The sequence below is a fragment of the Aristolochia californica genome, unplaced genomic scaffold, assembly GCF_029961685.1.
Source record: "Aristolochia californica isolate CCGP_79_NKW_82.1479 unplaced genomic scaffold, dmAriCali1.0.hap1 SCAF_4, whole genome shotgun sequence".
Classification (NCBI taxonomy): Eukaryota; Viridiplantae; Streptophyta; class Magnoliopsida; order Piperales; family Aristolochiaceae; genus Aristolochia; species Aristolochia californica.
The window spans coordinates 37,776,859-37,797,367 of NW_027182103.1; the positions used below are offsets into that span (position 1 = coordinate 37,776,859).

Genomic DNA, 20,509 nt, shown 5'->3' on the forward strand with positions numbered 1-20,509 from the left:
AGTTACACTTCTATGCCATCTTTATGGAAAGTACCATATTTTACACATATGCCACTCCTTTGACGTGTGGGCTTCTTGTCTTGAGCTCGTGGCTTGAGCCCATCTTCCAACAGAGAATATGAATATCAAAGGTGATATACTGAAAATCACTACCATACCCTTACGTGGGGTGTTAAAGTCTCAGATCAGACACAAGGATTCGTAGGAAGGAGGAGGAAGAAGACGAAGATCAAGCCGAAGGTAAGCTTGAAAACCCTAGAGCTCGTTGAGGAGAACTCTAAGCCTGTTTAACCTAAAATTAATCTAAAATCAATGCTTGTCTTTCTCATTACTCGTACCCCTTAAATAGGATTCACCCTGTTAGGGTTTAATACAAAATATTACATAAATATCCCTATAAATAAAATATTCCAAAATAACCCATGTGGCCTAAACTGAAATAAAATAAAGTAATTACAAAAAAATAACTAAAATAATAATGTTATTGCATACATAACATTACACCCCTTGGAAGAACGAGCTTGTCCTCAAGCTCGGAAGTAGGGATTGTATGCCAACGTCTCCACCTGTGCCCAAGTAGCATCCGCAATCGCTATGGTTGCCCTCTGGATGCCCAAAAACTAGAGCATCCACCCAGAGAAAGATTTATTTATCTATATATTTATTTATTTATTAACTATAGGAAAGCGTGCTGAATGTCGTTACATGTCGCCCAAGAGCAACGTTGCCTCTGTCAGTCCTAGACTGGTGTGAAAGAGCCCCTCACGATGCCCACCCCCATTGGCAAAGTTGCACTGCCTACCCATTGCTAGCATGACAGCAACATCATCATGACAAGCCCCCTAGGAAGGAGTAGACTCAGCAGCACTGACCCCCTCCAATTGCTGCACCAGGAAACAGTAATAGACCCATTAGCCTTAGCTGCTGGCTCACTAACCTTAGTTGTAGGAACTTCATCATCATCAGAATCACTCTCAGATTCAGAGCTGCTTGCTGGTTTTGCTTTCTTCAAGTTTCCAGCAGATCCATTTTTGGAGACAACAGAGGATGGTTTCTTTGAAAGAACAGCAGCTTGAGCAGCAACCTCCTCTTCTTCGGATTCAAATGAACTATCCTCTAAGCTTCTTGTCTCTTGTTTCTTTTTAGGCACAACTTCAAAAATAGGTTTGCCTTTCTTGCTACCCTTCTGCACCTGAATTGCAGCCTCTACTTCTCGTTTCTGCTTTTTGGCAGTAACCTATTTCTCAAGTGCTGCCTCTGCTTCCCTCTTACTCTTCTTTGCAGGTATTGCTGGAGAAACTTCCATGGGAGTTGCAGAAACATTTGCAAAAGAACCCTTCAGACTTTTCTCCTTCCTTGCCTGTGCAGGAATTCTTCCAAGCTCATCCCCCGACATGCCATTTCCAGCAATAACATTGGGGCCTCGAAAACAAAATCGTATTTTCCATACGCAGGGCCATACTGGGAGCCAACAAATTTTCCATTGAAGAATGCATGCAAGACATGTCCACTGGAGGTCACACTCAGTGTCACTTCGTTGTTGAAGATTGGATTGCTCTTTTCAATCCGCACAGGAGTCATGTACCACAAGTAGTCACTTGCATCTACGGTGACTGTGATTTGGTCAATGAGACGAGATGCGGTGAAAGAATCACGGCCAGCCTAGCCTTTAAGAACCTCAGCTAGACGTTCAGGTCTCCACACCCACCTCAATTGCTTAGGCTGATCCGTAGCCATGTTAGGCTGCTTGACCTTCACTAAAGTCGGAGTGCTTACCTTTGCTGAGTTGTATACTTCTGCAGAGCAATCGGGCAAAGTGCTAACAGACCATGCAGGTACCAAAGTATTGGTTTCCATGGAAAGTGATGGTGGCTTCAGTTGTGGTGTTCACATTGCACAAGAAAGCCGGTCAAGAACCTTCTTCGGTGGACACAGTGGCAGCAACTCCATTGCCCCTGTCAGTGGTTACATTATCACCGTGAGTGAGAACTCTCTCCTTGGACGTGAGGACTGCATGCAGTTGTTTCAAGTGACCCCATTTAGGCTGATTCAAGTGACCGTATTCATCAAGGGGTGCATCATAGTCATAGGATGTGGAGATATATGGACCTCCTGTTGTTGGCCCAAAGTTTGCGCCACCATGGTACATGTAATAGTTTTGGAAGACTCCACCAGTCTGGAAGAACCTTGCCACAGCAAAGGCTACATCTACCGCCCTCATGTGTGGGTCATTCTCTCCCCAAGCCTTGAACCAGCCAATCCAGGTCTCAGTCCACATCTTCGGAGTGTTGGGATTGGTCGGAGTGAAGTTGTCACAATACCATCCATTGCAAGTGTTGATCATTGGGACAGGAGCATCTGCTTGTTGGCACATAATCCATGGGATGCCTATATCGAATGAATCAGCCATGAATGCACACCACTGAAGATACTTCATCCTAGCTTCTCCGTAGTATTTCTGAATGTTTCCGTAGTCGTTCTCAATCTAAGTGAGAATGATGGGACCTCCTTGTGAAGCGAACAATTGTTCTTGCTTCGTCATGTCCACTATCAAAGTGGTGAAGTTTTGCATTTCGTTCTTGAACATCTCATTGTCTGTTCTAAGCACCATACTAGGCATTTGATGCAGCCAAGAATTAAGCCCAACATTGTCAAGTAGAACCAAAACAAACTCACTACTGCTGGTCCCATCAATAGAAAAACAATTCATCCACAAAATTATCTCAACCCTGCTCTGGATACCCAACAAAAGTTTATCACCAACAAGCACTAGTTGAATAATTTTGACTAACAATGGATGAGCATCATACAATTCATCAAAAAAAAGGAATACAACTGTTTTAAAGGGACTGTTACTGCTGGAACTTTGACCAGAAACAGCCACACTAATGCAGTGTTCATCCACAACTAATTAAATTATCCCAGCAAAATGGATATAATTCCTCCACAAACAAAATGTCAGCACTCCGTTGTCAAATGGACTACCCAAAAGAATTCTATGTCCCTTCAGCAAAGAATATGAAACAGATCTTGCATCCCTGTGTGCAGCAGAAATTGAAAGAGGTGCAAGGCTGCTGGTCTCAGCCGTATAGAAAGAAAACAACCTCCAAAAAAAATTTCGTGGTTGAACAGCATACACGGGATCCAGAAAATTAAACCCCACAACGTCAATTGGACAACTCACATTCGCACAAATACGGTGCTCCTCCACAGAAAAACAAAGCCGCTGAAAAAAAAATTCGAGACGCTTTATCAAATAACTTCACGAAATTTCCTAACTTTCCAAAATTTTCAACGCAAAATTGAGGTTGCCGATACTTAATCCTCCACCCCCCCCCCCCCCCCCCCCCCCCCACAATTTGGAACTTGGGTTCTCTCTGGTCTGTCGAGAAGTGGATTGCGAGTGGGAGGTGGTGGCCGTTAGTCACATCCCACAGGACTTGGTTATGACGGTGCCGACGGAACCTCCTTCTTGTCCGGTGGCGAAGAGTAGCCCTTTGGGGCTTCACCTCTTGGGGATTTTCCGAGACAGAGGGCTCAGAATACCCTTCTGATGTCCCAAATTCGGACTTCCCGCCGTCTGATTTCGAAAGAGTGGAGGCCGATTTTGGATTTGAGAATGACTGTGACTTCTGATGTGCAGGGTATTGCTCGTCTGATATCAATGAGCTGGAAATCAATTTGGTCTGGCCTGTCACTGGAGTTCCCTGCTTAACATACCCCTCCAATTTCCCCAGATAGTCGTCGCCGTTCGGCTTTGGATTTCTGTGCGCAGAAATCTTGATTTTTTGTGAAGCATGGTCCAAATCTTCGTCGCCGTAGTTCGGCCTCGGAATTCCTTGCGCGACAATCTTGGATTTTTCTGAAGCAAGGCCTCGCTGTCCGTCCGGATTTGAGGTCGCACCCAAATCGTCCAGTGCTGAATATTTCAGAATTTCTTTCTATTCGGATTTGTATTACCTCCCGTGAGAAAGGGTTTTTCTAACTTGAATGCAAAGCAGAATTTTCGAAGAAGGGTGTGCTGAATACCCTTCCTTTTTTGGAATTTCTGAATTCCCAACTTTGGATGTCGCTGTCGCCGGAGATACAGAGAGGTCTCTGATTTCTTGTTTCTCCTGCCTGTTCGAGCCAAGGTCTCGAGCGACTGCGGCAGCGAGTTGCTTCCTATCATAACGTGCAATGGAAGCTACCACCCATTCACATATTCTTTCCAATTCGTTGTGGTGCTCGTAGGTCTGAGGTCGTATGACCTTCTCGGCGGCAGCGAGTTGCTTTGTTGCATAATCACGTATTCTTTCCACTTCGTCGCGCCGTGCACATATCTTTTCCGCTTCTATTATTTCCAATTCGTCGCTCTGGTTACGTCATTTTTCCTATTCTTTGCACATTGTCATCCATTTTTCATGGGGTATAGAATAGATAAAAGGGATCATTGTGTTCCCGCTCTGATACCAGTTGTTATGGTCCCAGATCTGACACAAGGATTCGTAGGAAGGAGGAGGAAGAAGACGAAGATCAAGCCGAAGGGAAGCTTGAAAACCCTAGAGCTCGTTGAGGAGAACTCTAAGCCTGTTTAACCTAAAATTAACCTAAACTCCATGCTTGTCTTTCTCATTACTCTTACCCCTTAAATAGGGTTCACCCTGTTAGGGTTTAATATAAAATATTACAAAATACCCCTATAAATAAAATATTCCAAAAATACCCTTGTGGCCTAAACTGAAATAAAATAAAGTAAATTAAAGAAAAACAACTATAATAATAATTTTATTACGCGCATAACATGGGGTATCAAATTTTATGAGCTGGTCCACCTCGGTTAGGAGGTTGCTCATAACCAAAGACCTACTTGGTCACCTCACTACTCGAGGACCACCTATTGATGAAGATGATATTTTTTTATATGAAATGGTTGAAGAATGATACTTCGGTAATTGTTTGGCTGAAAAATAGCATGGAAGCACATGTCTCTAGTAATTCTATTCATCTTGACACTGCTAAACATATTTGGGAGACATGTACTAAACTATATTCAAGCCCTGATACACTGTATAGACCCTATAGTGCTAGCAGAATAGATGATATTAAATGCACTCATTGTAAATTTCGGGGTCACACTATAGACCAGAGCAGTTATAAGGCATGCACTTACTGTGGTAGATATGGCCTCTATAAAGAAATATGTTATAAGGCTAATGAAAAGTCTGAATCAACAAGGGCTAATCAAACCCTCATTAGTGATGCGCAAGCAGACCATCCCCCAACACCAACTGCACAGAAAATTATTACTGATGAAGAGTATGAATTATTTCAGAAAATAAAGACCATGATAGGGTCTTCTCCTAGCCCCTCTACCACTACTGCTTCAGGTATGCTATCTGCCTCCTCTTCATCCTGGATAATTGATTCATGAGCTTCCGAGCATCTAACAGGTAAAAAAAATTTATTACATTCTTTATCTCCGAGTCTTTTACACAAGTTTGTTACCATAGCCGACGATTCTGAAACCAAAGTACAAGGAAAAGGTTCCACTTCTGTCACCCCATCACTTTCACTCAATGATATTCTTTTTGTTCCTTCCTTTCCTTTAAACTTGTTCTCTGTGAGTCAGCTTACAAAATATTTTAATTGCTCGGTTACCTTCTCACCTACTTCATGTGTTTTTCAAGATCTTATAACAAAGTAGGTGATTGGTGGAGGCCATGAACAAGGGGGGCTCTACTACTTGGACTTGCCAAAGGTCAATATGGTGTCTACTTCTGAGAATGAGACACGATTATCGTACAATCGGTTGGGACATCCTTCCATACAATCTCTTCATCATATGTTTCCATCTCTTAAGATAAGGTCAGAATTCAGTTGTGAGGTATGTCCGTTAAGTAAACATCAAAGGAGTACATACTCTCCTCGTCCAGAAGTCAAAATTAATATTCTTTTTTCATCGATTCATACTGATGTTTGGGGGCCTTTGAGTGTCTCTAATATTTCTCAAGCCAAATATTTTATCACTTTTATTGATGATTTCACTTGCACAACTTGGTTGTTTATTTTTAAGGAGTGTTATGAGATACCATCTATTTTTAAATCTTTTTATGCGATGGTACTCACACAATTTGGTCAAAAAATAAAAATCCTCTGGTTTGATAATGCCAAAGAGTATATTTCAAAAGACCTTGACTCCTTTTGTCAAGAGAATGACATTATCCATCAGACATCATGTGCCTACACTCCTCAACAAAACAGTGTAGCCGAACGGAAAAATCTTCATAATCTTGACGTAGCTCGAGGTCCATTATATGCCATGAAAGTTTCATATTTTTACTGGCCCCATGCCGTCCTTACAACGTGTTTTCTTATAAATCGTCTACCATCTACTTTTCTTGGGAATAAATCCCCCTACTCTATACTTTTACCACATGATGACCCGTTTTCATTACCATTGAAAGTCTTTGGTTGTCAATGTTTTGTTCATAATATTTTACCTAGACACAGCAAACTTGACCCTAAATCTATAAAGTGTATCTTCTTGGGATACTCTCGAACACAAAAGGGTTATATTTGTTATAGTCCCTCTTTGCAACATTTATTTGGGTCCAGGGATTTAACATTCTTTGAAGACTTCTCATATTATTTTGATAGCGCTGCACCTGGTATATCATCAGTACCAAGTTCTCCTCGACCAGTTGTGCCTCGTGATACAGAGATTGTTCAGCCCCCAGAGACAGTGGCTGATACCACACTTGCCGAGTTATCGGATCCACCAGAGGTAAGTCCTTCATCACCAGTCATTTTTGGCCCTGAGTTTGATACTCGTCCTATTGCTATAAGAAAAGAACCTCGTTCATGCACTCAACCTTCTACTTCTCATCCTATCTCCAATTTTGTGTCTCATCATCGCCTCTCACCTCTATATTGTCAGTTTCTTTCTTCTATTTCCTCCATATTTGTTCCACAGTCATATCAAGAGGCTCTACAACATCCAGGGTGGAAGGCACCAATGGATGAAGAGATGAAGACCCATAATGATAATTACACATGATCTCTGGTTCCACTACCTACAAATAAAAAACCAGTTGGTTGCAAGTGGGTTTATACAGTAAAACATAATCCGGATGGGACCATTGCACGACTAAAGGCTCGACTGGTTTCAAAAGGTTACACTCAATGCTATGACATTGATTATGATGAGACATTCTCTCCAGTGGCAAAAATGACCTCGGTATGTATATTATTATCCTTGGTAGCTAATTCTTCTTGGCCCATATATCAACTGGATATTAAAAACACATTTCTCAGTGGTGGTATCAAAGAAAATATTTATATGCAACAACCACCGGGATATGTGGTTGAGGGGGAGTCCGTATGTCGCCTTAAAAAATCTCTATATGGGTTAAAGCAATCCCCACGAGCATGGTTTGAGAAATTTAGTCAAGCTATCATACGGGCAGGTTTTTACAGATGCTCTGCAGACATCTCAATCTTTATTGAGAACACAACAAGAGGTAAGGTGATTCTAGTTGTTTATGTTGATGATATTATTTAACTGGGAATGATTCTAAGGGCATTCAAAAAATAAAAGAAAGAATATGTGCTAAATTCAAGACGAAGGATCTTGGATTACTGAAATACTTTTTGGGGATTAAGGTCTTACAATCCAGACATGGGATTATTCTATCCCAAAGAAAATACGCACTTGATCTACTAGAAGAAGCAGATATGATGAGATGCAAACCGGTAGACACTCCTATGGATGCAAATACAAAATTATGTGGAGGCACTGGAGAAGATGTTGATATTGGCAAATATCAAAGGTTAGTGGGACAACTTATTTACCTATGTGTAACGAGGCCAGACATTTCATATGCGGTAAGTGTGGTAAGTCAGTACATGAACAAGCCACAACTTAGTCATTGGCAAGCACTTGAGAGGATACTACGTTATCTAAAAGGGGCTCCTGGAAGGGGGCTCCTCTATAAAAAACATGGTCACTTCAACATTGAGGGATTCGCGGATGCAGATTGGGCTGGATCCCCAGATGATAGAAAATCTACTTCTGGTTTTTGTACGATGGTTGGAGAAAATCTGGTGACATGGAAAAGCAAAAAACAAAATATAGTAGCACGATCAAGTACAGAAGCAGAATACAGAGCCATGGCACACACTGTAAGTGAACTTTTATGGATAAGGTCCCTTCTTATTGAATTGGAATTTTATAAAGAAGCTCCAATGGACCTATACTGTGATAACCAAGCAACAATACATATTGCATTGAATCCAGTCTTCCATGAGAGGACAAAACACATTGAGGTTGATTGCCACTTTGTACGAGAAAAATTCCAAACTGGTCTCTTATCCCTGAAGCACATCTCATCACAAAATCAAGTTGCAGACATCCTCACCAAACCAGTCAGTCACAAGATTATGTCTACCATATGCAGCAAGTTGGGTGTTTATAACGTCTTCTCACCCCCCAGCTTGAGGGGGAGTGTTACAATGTGGGGCCCACCATGGTGCTCGAGCTGGTGGGGCCCACCATGAGGTCGTAGGTCATCAAGAAGAATCCTAGAGGATTTGGGACACCAACAAAAGTCCTCTCCCTAGCAAGCACTAATTAAGGAATCAAGAAGTACAAGTTGAATTGATTTAGAAGACTTGAAGATCAAGTCGGACCCACAAAGATCTCACGAGCTGGCACTCTTATCCAGGTTCGTTGGAGGATCATGAGGGGCCCACAAGGATAAGGCCACGAGGTGGCTTATCCCTTATAATCTCATGGGTAATAAAGGACTTCTAGTTCTACTCCAATTAGTCTTCTAGGAGTTCTAATTTGAATAAACTTACTTATATTGAAGAGTTAAAGTTGGAATGTAATTAGGATTGAATGATAAGTTGTATAAGGACTCTACCTCCTCCTCTACTATAAATAGAGGAGTTGAAATTCGGAATTAATAAAGTCACACATTCAATCCTGAGTTGGTTCTCTCTCTCCCTCTCCTTACTTGACGCAGATCACCCTTTTCCTTTTTATTTTCTTTCTTCTCTACCGAGATCTTTCCTCCCCTTTTCTCATTTTTCTTTCTTCTTTCTCTTGTTTGTGATCATGGAAAAGGGATCCTAAATTCAACAATGTTGACTCTGAAAAATATTAAAGACTTGTGGGAAAATTGATCTATCTCACTATAACCAGGCTAGATATATCATATGTTGTGAATGTGGTAAGTCAATTCATTCACAAACCACAAATTACTCACTAGAAATCATTGGAGAGAATACTATGATACTTAAAAGGTGCTCCAGGAAGAGGATTGCTATATAAACAACATGGTCACTTCAATATAGAAGGCTTCTTAGATGCCAATTGGGCTGGATCACCCAATGATAGAAAATCTATGTTTGGGTATTATACCCTTGTTGGGGGGAACTTGGTCACATGAAAAAGGAAAAAACAAATCATGGTTGCAATATCTAGTGCTGAAGCAGAATACCGAACTATGGCTCGCACTATAAGTGAACTTTTATGGATAAAGACTCTTCTTACCGAATTGGGATTTTATAAAGGAGACTCTATGTGCCTACATTGTGATAATCAAGCAGCCATTCACATTACGTCAAATCTAGTCTTCCATGAAAGAACTAAACATATTGAAGTGGATTGTCATTTTATAAGGGAAAAGTTTCAAGCAAGAATAATTTCTCTTAAGTATCTTTTATCTCAAGAGAAATTAGCTGATATCCTCACCAAACTAGTTACATCCAAAATTCTATCTTATATAGGTGGCAAGCTGGGTATTTATGATGTATTTTCTCCCCCAGGTTGAGGGGGAGTGTTGGAAGATGGGCTCAAGCTTACAAGCTCAAGGCTAGAAGCCCACACATCAAAGGAGTGGAAAAATGGTTATTTATGGTATGTTCCATAAGGATGGCATGAAGATGTAAATACATTGTCTTAGTATGTCTTTTAATCTATTGAGTAGTAATCCTAAAGGCTTTGTAACACTATAAATAAGAGCATTGGCTAAGATGTAAGGCATTCAAGCCTTCTCCTCTCTTTGAGAAAATGTCCAGCCACCCTCTCTTCTCCCTTGACTCATTCTCTCCTTCCCTTAATCCAAACTCTCCTCTCTAACATCCTTCTCATGTCTCCCTCTTCTCTCTCTTCTCTCCTTCTTCTTCCACGTTAACCTAGAGTCATTCTCATGGGATCATAACTTCTACAACATAGATGGAATTCATGAACTCAAAATCGTACCTCCTAACATGGCATCAATTTTCGGCAAATAGAGTGTCTCGTCTATCACAGAGGCCTGTTGATGGCAACGTTCAGGCTAGCCTCTGTTAGGCCAGACCCATTCTTATAGTCCTCCTTTCCATCAAAGGAGACCACCAACCCGACAGGAAGATAAGAGGGTATAACTATTGCCAGTTACAACTGGCGACCACCTAGGAAGGGGAAACACCAAACGACGATGGGTCACAATGTGGTGATGGTTCATCAACCATCTAACAGTGGGAGCTTGTTTGGAGGGTGGAAGGGATTTCTGGAGGTACTGAAGGCAAGAAGAAAGTAGGGGGAATGCAGGGGGTGTCTGATTGATTGCGCCTCGCTCGCCGGAGGTGGGGAAGGAAAAAAGCTGAGCAAGGCTTCGGATAGCGCCTGCTAGCTGAAGTCATTACTCGCTCTCTTAGGTAAGAAGAGACAGGCCAAAAGGAGGCTATCTCAGCACTAGGAGATCCAGAATTCATTACGTCCTTGGTAGCTGGTCATCAAGAAGAAGAAGACAAAGCAGCCAGACCAGAGCTCGAATGATCCGTCTTCCATCGCATTGGTGACGTGGGAGAACTGCTCGCAAAACACCATAATGGCCACCATGGGAACACAAATAATATTTGAAGGGTCTATTCTCATTTAAATGGTTCAAATAATATTTTATTAGAAATCTATACTTGTCTATGTTCCAATGAATCAGACCATTCATGAGTTGATGTTTTCTAGAAGAAGTTATTATCAATTTACTACAGGTTGTTCAACAAAACCGAAAATAAGATGCATCCATTGATTAATGTCTTTTGATGTGATAAGATGCATCCATTGACTAATGTCTTTTGATGTGATAAGATACATCTATTTATTAGTGGCTTTTGGAGTGATAAGATTTATCTATTGATTATTATCTTTTGAGTAGTATAAACACCCTTGTACTCAAGCTTTGCAAATAGAACAAACAATTGTATTATAGAAATTCCTTTTCTTTTGTCTCTCCTTTGTTAATTCTTCTTCCTTTATCTTTATTTGAGCTGCTTGACCACTATTCTTCCAAAAAAGTGGTATCAGAGCGAGATTGAGAGAATGAGTTCAAAGGGAGCATCTCTTTCTTTCCAATATCCACAATTATCCAAAACCAACTATAAGAATTGGTCAATTCGGATGAAGGCTATCCTTGGCTCTCAAGGATTATGGGAGATAGTTGAGAAAGGTTTTGAAGAACAAGAAAATTAAGTGGCTTTTCCAACAAATGAAAATGAAGCTTTGAAGAAAAAGAGAAAGATGGATCAATCTACACTTACTGTCATTCATCAAGGTTTGGATGATGACATGTTCGTAAAGGTTGCCAACGATACCAAATTCAAACAAGCATGGGATATTCTTCAAAAATCTATCATAGGAGTTGACAGAGTTAAGAAGGTACATCTTCAAACTCTAAGGGCTGAGTTTGAATCACTTTTGATGAAGGAGAGCGAGTCTATCTCAAATTTCTTCACAAGAGTCTTCACAGTGCTGATTCAAATGAAAAGGCTAGGAGAAAAGATTGAAGATGTTCGGGTTGTTGAGAAGATTACTTCCTCTCTCAACTCAAAATTTAATCAAGTTGTGGTAGCCATTGAAGAGTCTAAAGACTTTCATATCATGTCCATTGATGAATTAAATGGGTCATTACGAGCCCATGAGGAGAGAATGTATCGAGGGAAACAAGAGCAAGTTGAGCAAGTCTTGCAATCAAAGTTTTCTCTCAAATCTAAAAGTGAAATAACTTTGAGAGGTGAAAGAGGTCAAGGATGTGGTAGAAGTTGTGGACGTGGACGTAGTCAAGGAAGAGATAATGATGAGAAAAATTCGATTTTTGAGAATAGAAACCAAACTTCTCAAAGATGTTGTGAAGAGGAAGAAGAAGAGGTAACAATGGAGGCAACTATTGGAGAAATAATGAGGTAAGAATTGAAAAATGCAAAATTGAATGTTATTCTTGTGGGAAATACAGACATTATTCATGGGAGTGTCAATTCAAGAAAGTAGATGAAGTGTCAAAATTGAGTGTACACAAGGAAGAAGTTGAGGAGCCTAAATTATTCCTTTTACTAAAGGAGTTATATCCTAAATTTTTTATTATGAAATTTCTTAGGATATTTTCATTGCTTATGGGAGTTGGTTTTACAACATAAGCCTGTACATTTTTTTTCTAGTTAGAACAACATAATGTTATATGCCATACTACTTTTCTTTTGTAGTCTTTGAGCTTCACAAAGGTTTGCCAACATGTCTTGTAAAAACCTATATCTTCTTCCAAGAGTATCAAAACCTAGGAAAGTGTCCATGGTTACAACTGGACACTCTAGGTTGTTTTGCCAATATCTTTCAATGTAGTCTTTTCGAAAACAGTTGCAAAAGGTTCTGGTAATTTTGAATAAAAGATGGGTAGATATGGTTTCTGATCATCTTTTTGTAATTTATAGAAGTAAGTTGCAAATTCGCAATAATACTTCTCGTAAAAATAAATGATACAGATTTGTAACTTGTTTAATTTTTGAAGAGTTTCTAAATGTTTTCGTTGTTTGTACTCTCATTGTGAGCTTCTAGGGTTGGATGTATTCCTAGAAATTCTTTTGATATCTTAGCCGCTAATCCTTTTTAAATAGAAGCTATAGATGAGGATGTAGCTATTTTTTGGTTTTTGGGAAGGTTGTCCCACCAATGGGCTACGTTACCCTGTAAGGCATGGGTAAAGAAATTGAATGTTGAATCTTTATCCCAAGATTTGTGCATATTGGCAGCATTACTCATGCTTATTTCCCATTCTTTGAGGACTTTTTCTCCATCCTTGGGGAAATCTAAGTTGAGATCAAATCCAAAAGGGTTTATGCTATCTGTTACAATGTGGGACCCACCATGGTGCTCGAGCTGGTGGGAACCACCATGAGGACGTAGGTCATCAAGAAGAGTCCTAGAGGATATGGGACACCAAGAAGAGTCCTCACCCAAACCAACAAGCACAAGCTGAATTGATTTAGAAGACTTGAAGAACAAGTGGGACTCACAAAGATCTCACGAGTTGGCACTTTGGAGATCATGAGGGGCCCACAAGGATAAGGCTACGAGCTGGCTTATCCATTATATTCACATGAATCATGAAGGACTCCTAGTTCTACTCAAGTTAGTCTTCTAGTAGTATAGTTTGAATAAACTTACTTATATTGAAGAGTTAGAGTTGAAATGTAATTAGGATTGAATGTCAAGTTGTACAAGGACTCTACCTCCTCCTCTACTATAAATAGAGGTATTGTAATTCAGAATTAATCAAGTCACACATTCAATCTTGAGTTGGTTCTCTCTCTCCCTCTCTTGCTTAGCGCAACCTACTCTTCTCTTTTATTTTTTTCTTCTCTCTACCCGAGAGCTTTCTCTCCCTTTTCTATTTTTTCTTTCTTATTTCTCTTATTCATGATCATGTAAAAGGGATCCTAAATTCAACACTATCTATGGATCGGTGTCCCTTAGTAGCATGTGATGGATCGACATTAGTGTATTTTGTCAAATACCTTTGTCCTCCCAAAGATATTTTGGAGTGGCAATAACTTTCTCTTTCGCGAGAATTATCCATTGTGCGGTCACGAAAGTTGTCTTCCATGTAGGTATCTCATATCCTTGACGTTTCTGCTTCAGGTTGGCTGGTGTTGTCACCTCAAAGCATTCTAAATCTTTTACCAAGATCATCTACATTTTTGTCTTTAGCAAAATAGTTTTTTTTCTTGGTATTTTCTGTTGCAACTTTGTTCCCATGCCTCTGGTTCACTGTCTTGTTACTCTTTTTGTTTACTAGAGGAAAGTTTTTCCTCTTGAACATAATAAATCAGTTGGTGACCTAAAGTATTATATTCTGCGTAAACTTGATCATCAGTAGAGGATAATGCTTTTGAAGCGATCCTAAAGGCATATGGTTCTAGATCTTTTCTTCTAGGTGATATGCAAGGTACAATGTAAACTAGGTTTTTAAGCCATCCGGTAATGTCAGGAAGGCCTAATGGTAATGTATTTTCCATATCAGTTAAATAGAAAAATTCATTCTTTTTTAAAGAGATATTTCTTGAAGCTCTCTTTGTAATCTCCAGATTATGCATTGTGATGTGTGTGCTCTATTATTAAATCTTATCCATTCATAATGATACTCGATGTGAGCAATCATTGTATCTTCTACTAGTCGAAGATTATCTCTGTTTTGCAGAGCGCGAATTCTTTCTACTCGTGCCATTCGTAAATGATCTAGAAGTCTTTCTCTATAGATCATTTTTATAAAGCTAAAAGGTTTAGCTTTTATTTAATTCTTTTGAGCTTGCATTTTAATTTGTAGGCGCGATCATTATATCTCTTCCACCAATAATGGTAGATTATTTGGGAAGGGATTGTGTCATCTTCAGGTTGAAGAGTATCTCTTTGTTGTAGAGCGAGAGCTAGGCTTTCTCTACAAAATTCTAAACAATCTAATAGTTTCCACCTATAGATCATTCTGTTGTCCAAGGTGTAAAAGGGGTTTTATACCTTGATGGACTAGAAGAAGAACCTAAATATTCTTTTAATGCTAAGACTTCGATTAGGAGTTCTTGCATTTTATCTTTATTTAGATTTTATAAACTTTTTTTTAGTTATATTAATTATTTAAAGAAAATAGGACTATTTCCATGGTCATTTTTTTCTAGAACATTTTCTAGGATAGTTTGACATTTTATTATTTCTCTATGTTTATGTTCATCATAGAGGAAATTTACTTTTTGTTGTAGACTATCAACAAAATTTTGTAACCTAGTAAGGGTCTTTCCATAAGACTCTAAGGTTTGATTGGAATAGGTGACTATGTCACTGTTTCCTATTGATGGGCCTAAGGCTTTGTATGGGTTATGTGCCATCATCGATGTGAAGTGAAACATAGGCATTGGGCCTTGGGTTGTCTATTCCTTCAAATTGGGAACTGGTTGAGGCTCTACTGGAAGAAGTAGAGGGCCTATATCCTGTTCGAGGGAAAATCTGGGCCTAACGTTGGTGATCACTAGTTTTTCTTCTATCTCCTTTATGGTTTTTTTTTGGGAGAGGGGAAGGTGTCTGGGTACCATAGGTTGGACTACCCATTTTTTTGGACATATTAACTCTCTATGGTCGAGTTCTTCAATGGTCAAATTTTCAAAATATCCAATATTTTTGGATAATTCCGTGATTTTCTTTGAATTCTTAACTGGAACCTTTCCAACATTGATTCATGTTGAAAGTACGTATATGAGTATGCACATTACTCTTCTTCCTGGTTGAATGCCATTTTTGGACCAGTTATCCGTGTAGATTTTTAGGGACAAGGTATCCTGGATATGCTTGTCATCTAAATCTATTTGTAGATTCGGTCAGGTTGTAAAGGAAACTGGGCCTAATCCTAAGTTTTCTCTAACTCCTCTGAGTAGGGTTTTTTCAAAATTATTCCTCACTGAGTTATCTACGATAGCTGCTATGAAGGGTAAATTTTGATTGATTCATATCTAGGGGTCTAATCCTATACGAACTGGTCCATAATGGACGTATTCGAATCTTTTTAGCTTAGCTAAAATATTAGTACTTCATTGACTTCATTAACTTATTATAATCAGAGTACTGTTATGGTCTTGGGTTAAGTACCTATGCCTTCCACTACTAACAGGCCGGTCTTTTGGGTAGTATTGGCTAGGTGCTTAACATTTGGTATTAGAGTTGGTGCTACGTCACAAGTTCGAATCCCCGAGGGGAGTCCCGGCATGGGCGATTGCGAATCCCAGATGCAGTGTCTGTAAGGGAGTGTGGGCTCCTGACCTGGACCCCGTCGCTAAGTATTAAGCCGTCATGGACGTCAGCTCATGAAGGTGGGTATACTGTTATGGTCCTAGGTTAAGTACCTATGTCTTCCACTCCTAAAAGGCCAATCTTTTGGGTAGTATTGGCTAGGTGCTTAGCAAGTACATGAACTTCTATTTATAATAGAGGAATGTAGTAGAGTCCAATTACAATAAAACTACCTTTGTTCCAATTACATGGTGGGTCCTACTTCTTATGTGTTTGGGCCCAACTTGTGGGGCTTCCTTGGTCGTGTGGGCTTGGGCCTATCATCCAAGTAAAACTTCTCTTCATAAAATATAATTATCGAAAGCTAAATAATCTGATATATTTCGGTTTCTATCATTTGGCCGAACTAAGTACCGTTTCTCCTTTTTTTCCAAAATGACCATTGACTCTTCCAAGATCAATATCTCCTTATAAAAAAATCATACCAAGAATTGTTTGAATAGGTAAGAAAATATACTTACATATATTTCTTTTGATATATAGTTCTCCATATAAATTCTCTTCCTTGATAGCATAAAATACCTCGGAAGTTGAAGCTTTCTGCTGTTGCTCGAACCTCTTTTGCAAAATCACCTTTGCAACTTCAAATATTGATTTCTCTTTGTAGATAACTCAGATAAAATATTGGTTGAATAGGTAAAAGAATAGACTTAGATGTATTTATTTTGATATATATTTCTCTATATAAAGTCTAGTTATTGATAGCATAAAATACGTCAGAAGTTGCAGCTTGTTGCTGCTGCTCGAACCTTTTTGCATTCTGACTTTTGCTCATTCAAATATTGATATCTCTCTGTAGATAACTCCTATTGGAAAAATTAATTTTTCTGTGAAAGTAGACTCAAATATGTTTCTATAAATATATAATTTGAAATATTAAAATCTCATTATAGAGGTGAAAAATGCAAAGACATCTACGGGTGTTGGGACTGTAATAAAATAACTATGAACCTAGACTTAGGGTTTAGGTTTTAGAGAAAATGATCTCATTATCTCTGTGGGTTGACCAAGTCAACTCACAGAACCTGCTCTAATACCATGTTGAATTTATGGAAAATATAAATACTTCATTGACTTCATTAAATTATTATAATCAGAGTACATGAGCTCTATTTATAATAGAGGAAGGTAGTATAGTCCAATTACAATAAAACTACATTTGTCCCAATTACACCCAAACTCTAACACTTAAAGATAAGTCCTAGCATAATTAAATAACTCAATATCAATAAAAGACAAACATAACTCAAACTAGAACTCTTCTAGGACGTGACCATAAGATAAAGATGCATTTGTGAGCCATTCTTGATCTTCCAACTTATGTGCTACTTCTTATGTTCTTGGGCCCATCTTGTGGGTCATCCTTGGTCGTGTGGGCTTGGGCCTATCTTCCAACAGCTAAGTCTAATTCACTTAATAATCTATACCAGAAGGTACCTACATCGGTATCTTGTATTCCTACAGATAATTCCTTCTGAAAGAAAATAGTACATGGTACTTTGATAATGGTGCTGCTATTGTGGACTCAATAGCACACCGAGTCACCCAAAGGAGGAGACAATGACTCAACGAGTTCATTATTTTTATAATTCATATTTTATATTGCTTTAAGTATGATTTTTCATTAAGTATGTAAGGATTATGGATGTAGGGGCAGAATGGGTATTTTTTGCCCTAAAACACTTATGATGTCAAACTCTATTTAAAGGGTAAGGATTGATTATTAGGTTAAACAGGCTTAGAACTCTCCTTGACGAGTTCTAGGGTTTGTAGATCTCCCTTGATGATCTCTAGGTCTAGATTTCCTCAAAATTTGCATATCCACACAACATTCTTGATCCATTCTTCATTGATTCATATCGAGCAAGGGAATGAGATTTTCAGTCCCTTTTCCGAGTTCAAAGAGAGGCCTCAGCCTCCTCTCCATTTCCAGCAGTAAGAGAAGGCTTATCCCTGTCTTACCGAGCCAGAACTGAGTCATTCCATCCACTCCATCACGATCAGCAGCAAGCTAACTTCTTTCCAGCATTGAGACCAACGAGAAGCTAGGAAGGAGCTCCTCAACATAGGCCAAATGTTATCCAAGTTAGGGCTCCAACCCTCACACGAGCAGCAGCAAGAAGAGGGGTCAAATCCTCTTTTCCGTGGTCAAGAAAAGGTAACACCTTTCCTCCATAATTCATGTTCATTATAGAAGGGTCTTTGATCTCTACCGAGCACCATAACATCCTCATCAAGAGGGTGTTTATCACTTGACCAAGATTTCTTTCTGACCTTACTGAGTCCAGCCACTCACATATAGTGCAAGAGTCTCAAGTCCCACGTCGTGTTACTCGATCCATGACTAGGGACTGTAACAATGCGGTATCAGAGCAGGGTAACCTGGGGAATACATCCAGCAATGAAGACTTTAAAATTAAGATGTCAAAGATGGAAGATAACCTGGATGCAGCACAACCACTATTGGGAAAAATACCTGGGTTGGAAGTGGAAATCAAACGAATATCTAGCATGTTGGTTGTATTGACAGAGAGGAAGCATAATCCAGAGCCAAGAGAGATGACTCACTCGCACAACCCAAGGGAGGGGCAATTGCCTGGGTGCACTATTGTCCAGGTACCGTAGAGAGGAAGCACAATACCAAGGTACACAAAATTAGACTTTCCTACCTTTACTGGGTTAGATGATCCCTTAATTTGGTTACATAGATGCGAGAAATGTTTTTTGAATCAAGGGACTGCTGAGTATGACAAGGTGCAATTTGCCTCCTTCCATATGTTAGAGGAGGCTCAACTATGGTTTCACTAGGTGGAACTAGAAAAAGAGGTGTTGGCATGGGCAGAATTCAAGGATTTATGCACAATTCGTTTTGGCCCTCCCGTCCACATTAGCCCCATGGGAGATTTAGTCCTCTTGTGCCAAACCGAATCTATTGAACAGTATCAAAAATAGTTCCAAGAAAAATTGGCTCTTGCTGGCCGGATGGTACGAGTCAACCAATAGGCTTCTTTGAATCTTTGCGAATTGAGGTAAAACTTCTTTTCCCTCAAGACTTGACTCGGGCAATGGAACAACACCAACGGCTCCAGCAACTTAAGCCGGTGTGGCAAGGGGAAAGGAACCCTTCCTCCACTTGGCAAGGGCGCCGGAATACTTCATCTCATGTGTCCACGTCCAGCATTTCCCTCTACCTGACACAATCCGACTTCTACTCTAGCAGCCGACACGTGATCTAGTCAATCTAGTCATCCTCCACCTCAGTATATTAAAAAATTAATAAGTGCGGAGATGGCAGAAAGGAGGTCAAAGAATCTATGCTACAACTGTGATGAACAGTACCGGGTAGGGCACCAATGTAAAAGGTTGTTTTGGCTCGAAGTGGATGAATCAGCAAATACTGAGGAAACGGGGGATATTATTGAGGAGGAACCACCGGTGATTTCTCTGCATGCTATTACTGGGCAGAAATCTGACAAAACTATACAAGTCAGAGCTCAAGTCCTCGACCGGGAGCTGGTGGGACTAGTGGATTCGGGCAATACCCACAATTTTCTAAGCTTAATAGAAGCGCAACACCTTCAGTTATAGATCCTTCCTCATCCGACAACCACCGTTTCTGTGGCAAATGGGGAGAAAGTCCGTAGCTATTGGATCAGTAAGGCAGTAACCTTTTCCATTGGCTCTACTTTATTTACTGCAGATTTTTTTGTCATACCCTTGGTTGGTTTTGATATGGTGTTAGGCATTAAATGGTTGCAAACATTGGGACAGATTTTGTGGGACTTTTCGGCTTTAACAATGAGCTTTGCCTTGGGCGGTAGTCAAGTTCTCTTGCAAGGCTGTCAGGTGGACAAGGCCCACCTCATCCACACCATCCACACACAAGACCAACCGGACATCACTGTTGAAAATCTTGTAGAGGAGTTCTCTGACATCTTCCATGAGCCTTTGAGGTTGCCTCCCTTGAGGCACTGTGATCACACGGTCTGTTTAAAATCAGGTTCTGATGTGGTGGAAGTTCATCCGTACCGGTACCCACACTTACAGAAGGATGAAATCGAGTGCCAGTGCCAGGCTATGTTACAACAAGGCCTTATTTGTAGCAGTCGGTCCCCATTCTCTTCACCCACCCTGCTTTTGAAGAAACATGATGGGACATGGTGGTTTTGTATTGATTATCGGGAGTTGAACGAGCAGACAATGAAGGATAAGTTTTTTATTCCGGTAGTCGAGGAGCTCCTGCATAAATTACATGGGTCGTGGATATTTACTAAACTGGACTTATGGTCTAGATATCATCAGGTCCGTATGCAATCCTCTGACATCGAGAAGACAACATTCCTCACACATCATGGTCATTTTGAGTTTGTGGTCATGTCG

The 20,509-nt window shown here is 39.9% G+C and overlaps 1 protein-coding gene and 1 pseudogene across 1 annotated transcript; one reads left to right on the forward strand and one right to left on the reverse strand.

Annotated features, from left to right (window-relative positions):
* Nucleotides 1–326: 326 nt before the first annotated feature.
* On the reverse strand, nt 327–3,282 carry LOC137963513 (beta-galactosidase 15-like; annotated as a pseudogene).
* An 8,263-nt stretch (nt 3,283–11,545) lies between these two features.
* LOC137963302 (uncharacterized) lies at nt 11,546–12,211 on the forward strand. The gene has a single exon (XM_068810440.1). The coding sequence runs from the start codon at nt 11,546–11,548 to the stop codon at nt 12,209–12,211; it is 666 nt and encodes a 221-aa protein (XP_068666541.1).
* Nucleotides 12,212–20,509: the final 8,298 nt, after the last annotated feature.